Here is a 4,500-nt window from a genome sequence, read left to right as displayed (position 1 = left end):
AAAAAAATTTTTATTTTAAATATGAATAATAATTTTGTAAACAATAAGTGAGGGTGTTGAAAATACTTATGTATTTAAATATGTATTTGTATTTGTATATGTGCATATAAAATGCACTCATAAGCTTATTATACTTTATTTACCAGCTTCGCATAATTGTAATACTTATAAGCATATTCTTGATACATTAAACAGTCAGTCCACTCATAAACCTCAAACCGTCGTGTTCTTTATTCTCTCTCTACAAATAAAACTAAGTTTATGGTTATATCAAAGCGAAATTTTGAGAACAGTGAGTTGCTATCTCTAAATATAAACAACGAAGCACTGGAAAAAGTTAATACATTCAAATACCTAGGAATAAAGATCGATGATAAACTAGTCTTTAAAAAATGTATACTTTACGCAGAGAACCTGCAGATACTTGAGTAGAAGGTATAATACGATGGTATATAAATCTATAATCAAACCTAATTTTTTTATTGTCCAACTGTTTTTTCATAATGAGAGATAGTCAAATTTATAGATTGCAAAGGCAACAGAACAGAGCCATGCGATTCATCATTAGAAAACTTTATGACACACCTATCAGAAACCTGCTTATAAAACGGAAGCAGATAAACGTAACTTGTGTTATAAAGGACTAAAATGCTTTAATGAATTACAAAATGATGTTAAATCTAGCAATATGAATGAATTTAAACAAAAATTTTATAGTTATTGTGGATCGTTCCTATTTTAGTGTTACATGGGCAATCTTCCGGGCTGTAAAACCTTGGCGACTTGGTGGATATAACCCCAACATCGCACCAGTGTTTTTTATTGGAAAAATAAGAAAACAAAAGCAATCAAGTTTTAGTATATCATAAAATTATTGGTGTGCCGTTTTATTGAGATATCTTCTTTTTCAAAAATACAATATTACCTTGGTGGCTGAACGTCCTTGCTCGATAGTGATCAAAATCCAATAGAATGTCAATGATCAAAAAGTCCAACCCTCAAAACGGTTTGAAGAGTTCCGTTTTCAGGGGAAATTGAACGAAAGTGCACTGACAGGAAATGTGCAGCTTTTCTTTTCGTTTTGTTTCACATACGAATGTATGTGTGTGTGCATCTGTTGATTTTACATTAGGGTGGTTACACTCTATAATTCAATTTACGAATTTATTTTAGCATGGAGGCCTAAACTTACCGGCCCTCTTGCGATAAGCTAATACTAGGTTCACATATAAGTAGATTATCCTCATTTTCGAGCTTAACACCTTAATCTGTAATTAGAACAAGAGATTAGCCATATAAAATTCGTCCCTTGTTAATCTGTAATTATAAAATAATCTCAGATTTAACCGATAACTTTTCGGTGTGCGTCCTAGTTTTATCGATTGTTTTTGCGAAAAAGAGGAGGAATTCCAAATGTAAAAGTAAACAAACATGGACGCAAGCAAGGAAAAGAGGTTTGTAAAGGTATTTTTAATAAAATGTTAAGTTAAAATATATTTATATTGCTTGTTATAGCAGAAAAACGTGATCACGGTGGCACAGAGAAGAAACATAACTTTGACTTGAGATGTGAGAATAACAAGCCTAACAAATTTGACAGTTAATGATCTGATATTTGCCTGTGTAAACGGGGTGATTAGAAAACGAGCTTTGATTGTGATAATATTGATATGTGAACATACTTTTAGTCTCAAAGATGATTCAGCCACAATACCTACATTTGCAGTAATTTACATTGTGAATTATGTTCGTGAAAATTAAAAATTTTGCCGCAGACTGGTCTTCGTCCAGGGGTCTGATCCGCCAGTTCTTTGGTCCTCGTTCCAAATTCTAGCTACGGGGAAGAAATGAAAAAAAACGGAAAAAAGGTGTGGTTGATCATTTCATTGCACATAGTTGGAATAATTTGAGGCAGTCGATAGCTGGTGAGGCCGAGTCTACCTCGATGCCTTCTTTGATAAGATTTATGGTTGATATATAGGCTGCGGGCGGAAAGGCCTGGTTTCCGCTCCATAGCGCTTTTAATTTTTTGACGGTGGTCGGAAAGGCCGAGATTCCGATCCACATTGTGGTATTTGCGTATATTAACTTGGGTCGGAAAGCCCAAGTTTTATTTTTTATTTAATTTGTTGGTATTTTCCGAATACTTGTACTTTTGTACCAACATACATATATTACAGTTGGGTGGCGAGTTGTACATACATATATATATATTAGGGTGTCCCTTAAATTTCAAGTTTGATATTTTTTCACGCATACCCTCTTAAAAGTTTTGTAATAACCCTATACTGTCTAGAAAAAAATATCAGTTTGATTCATAAACAATAACCCGTGCCGACTTACGATTGAAGCTTGTCTATACAAGTTGTTCAAGTACTACGCTGTGACTTGTAGCTACCTACATGTTTTATTAAAATTTGTCGTTTCATGCGTGATTTTTGAGATTATTAGTGCCTCATTGTTTAGTGCGTAAACATGTCGGTGGAATTACGGAGTGACAAACAACATATTTTCCTTATCGGATTGCCTAGCTATCAAATAAATGGTGCAAAATTGCCATCTAATCGACAAGTTCTTTCAGTTCTATTTTACAACATTCGTGAGGTTAAACTGACTGTTAGTGAAAGTGCAAATCTTGTGATTAGGGAGTGCATCATATATTGGGAAAAAGCAAGAATTCCAACAAGGGCACTTCCTAACTGTGTGAAGAAACTTGTTGATTTATATCATGTTTGGAGAGAATTTCAAAAAAATTGTAAGAAAACTCATGTTACGTTCAAGAGCCGTGAGCAAAAATTCAAAATTGATCTTGATAACTTGTTTGATATTGCACATGCTGATGCTCTTGAAAAAATTAAAATAGAGGAGGATAAATTATTTTTAATGAAACAGAGAGAACCAGGTCGACCGGGATGCTTAGGTGGTGTAGATAAAAAATTGGCGGAAAAAGAAGAAAGATCCAGACAACGACGATTGGAAGAAGAGGAAAGGATTGTAAGACAAAGACAAACACTAGCTGTCGCATCTACTTCCACCACAAATAACTTAGAAAGTCTAGAAGATTCAGACGAAGAACAGATATTGAATTCTGAACTTAGCTTTTCGGACGTTCCCTGCCATATACAAAGTTCAAAAAGAGGTAGAAAGAATCTCATAACACCTAAACTAGTTGCAGCTTTAGATCGATGCCAGTTAAGCATTAGAGACTCTGTTTACATTCTTAATGCGGTGGTAGAAGCGCTCGGTCTGAGCAGCGATGATTTCCCTATTAACAAATCATCGATTCAGCGAATTCGTACTGAAACTAGAAAATCAAGGGCAGAAGCAATAAAATGTGACTTCAAAGAGATGACTACCGCGAATTGGTCGAACTGTGCTTAATATATTTGGGAGGAGACACAGAGAGAAAATTAAAACTAAGGCCCCCCGGAGCTATGCACCAGGCACGCTGGATGGCGAGAGCGATTTATTCTTTAAAAATATGTTTGCTTCAGTCACAATGCAGAATGACTGCGAATGACAAGACGGCTCTACAAGATGTTTGCTTATTTGTCGTGATAATATACGTTAAACCTTGGCTCCAATGCACAGTGGCGACCAAAGCACCTTACCAAGATTTGCGCTTCTTGAAAATGTTAAAGGAGTACGAAAAAGTTGACGCAACAATTTCTAAAGCTTCTATAAGCAAGTTTAGCCATCACTTGTGGTATTTATGTGAAGAGACAGTCATTCTATCACTGTTTGATGATGAAGTTGATAACCAAACTAAGAAGAAAATGATTGCCAACTTTAACAGGAACAAATTCTCAGATTTAAGCAAACGCTATGACCCGTCGAAGGGAGAACTGACTCAAAAGTTGTTTGGTACGTTTAATTTACTTTTTGTGGCATTTTTAAATTTTTGTTGATTTTTTGTTTGTTATTTGACATTTTCTTTTATTTTCAGACAAAACACTGGATGATTTCGTATCGGAAAAGAGCAAACAATTTTTTTCACGACTGCAGATCGATGACAGTTTTCTAAAGGAAGATGTATCTTCTTGGAGTAATAATGCTGGTTTTCTGGAAGCTAAGAGAAGAATAAGCTATTTAAGTGTTGTAAATGATACTGCTGAAAGGGCTGTTAAATTAATGCAAGATTTTAACGGACTTATCACGGCCGAAGAAGAACAAAAGCAGTTCTTGCTGCGCTGTGTCCAGGAACATAGGAAATTGTATCCGGACTGTAAAAAAAAAACCCTAAAGAGAAGTTATCCTGACTGATTGTTATTACCTTATGTTTTTAATTAAAGATTTATGTGTTTCTAATTTAATTTTTACTTTTATTCACTTAATTTGTTGCATTTAGCATAGCAGATTCAAATATCAGGACAAAACACGTTTTTTACTAAACTTTGAAGCTCGGTCGGCACTAGTTGCAATTATGCTAGAAACATTTAATTTAGTATTTAAATATGTTATAACATTACTAAAAAAATTAGAGGGTATGCATTGCGAAAT

General features: G+C 34.5%; 1 protein-coding gene across 2 annotated transcripts; it reads left to right on the top strand.

Moving 5' to 3' along the window:
- The first annotated feature begins 2,212 nt into the window (after window positions 1–2,212).
- Window positions 2,213–4,500, top strand: LOC108360842 (uncharacterized). 2 transcript variants are annotated; one of them, XR_001847192.1, is made up of 2 exons: window positions 2,213–3,864; window positions 3,947–4,500. XR_001847192.1 is itself a non-coding variant. In XM_017613286.1 (2 exons), exons 1-2 carry the CDS (start codon window positions 3,435–3,437, stop codon window positions 4,261–4,263), a joined length of 747 nt encoding a protein of 248 aa, XP_017468775.1. In that variant the 5' UTR covers window positions 3,350–3,434; the 3' UTR covers window positions 4,264–4,500. The 2 variants fall into 2 exon arrangements, 1 of the variants encoding a protein (XP_017468775.1); XM_017613286.1 differs by having other exon boundaries at window positions 3,350–3,864.

Source organism: Rhagoletis zephyria, unplaced genomic scaffold, assembly GCF_001687245.7.
Source record: "Rhagoletis zephyria isolate East Lansing unplaced genomic scaffold, Rhagoletis_zephyria_1.1 Rzeph_scaffold_00639, whole genome shotgun sequence".
In the NCBI taxonomy this organism is placed as follows: domain Eukaryota; kingdom Metazoa; phylum Arthropoda; class Insecta; order Diptera; family Tephritidae; genus Rhagoletis; species Rhagoletis zephyria.
The sequence above is the reverse complement of the archived record's forward strand: the minus strand, read 5'-3'. Positions and strand labels throughout refer to the sequence as shown.

Coding starts and splice junctions, on each gene's coding strand:
- LOC108360842 (XM_017613286.1), top strand. CDS start 3,435: ATGCACCAGGCACGCTGGATGGCGAGAGCGATTTATTCTTTAAAAATA. Junction 3,865..3,946: donor ACTGACTCAAAAGTTGTTTG/GTACGTTTAATT, acceptor TTTTATTTTCAG/ACAAAACACTGGATGATTTC.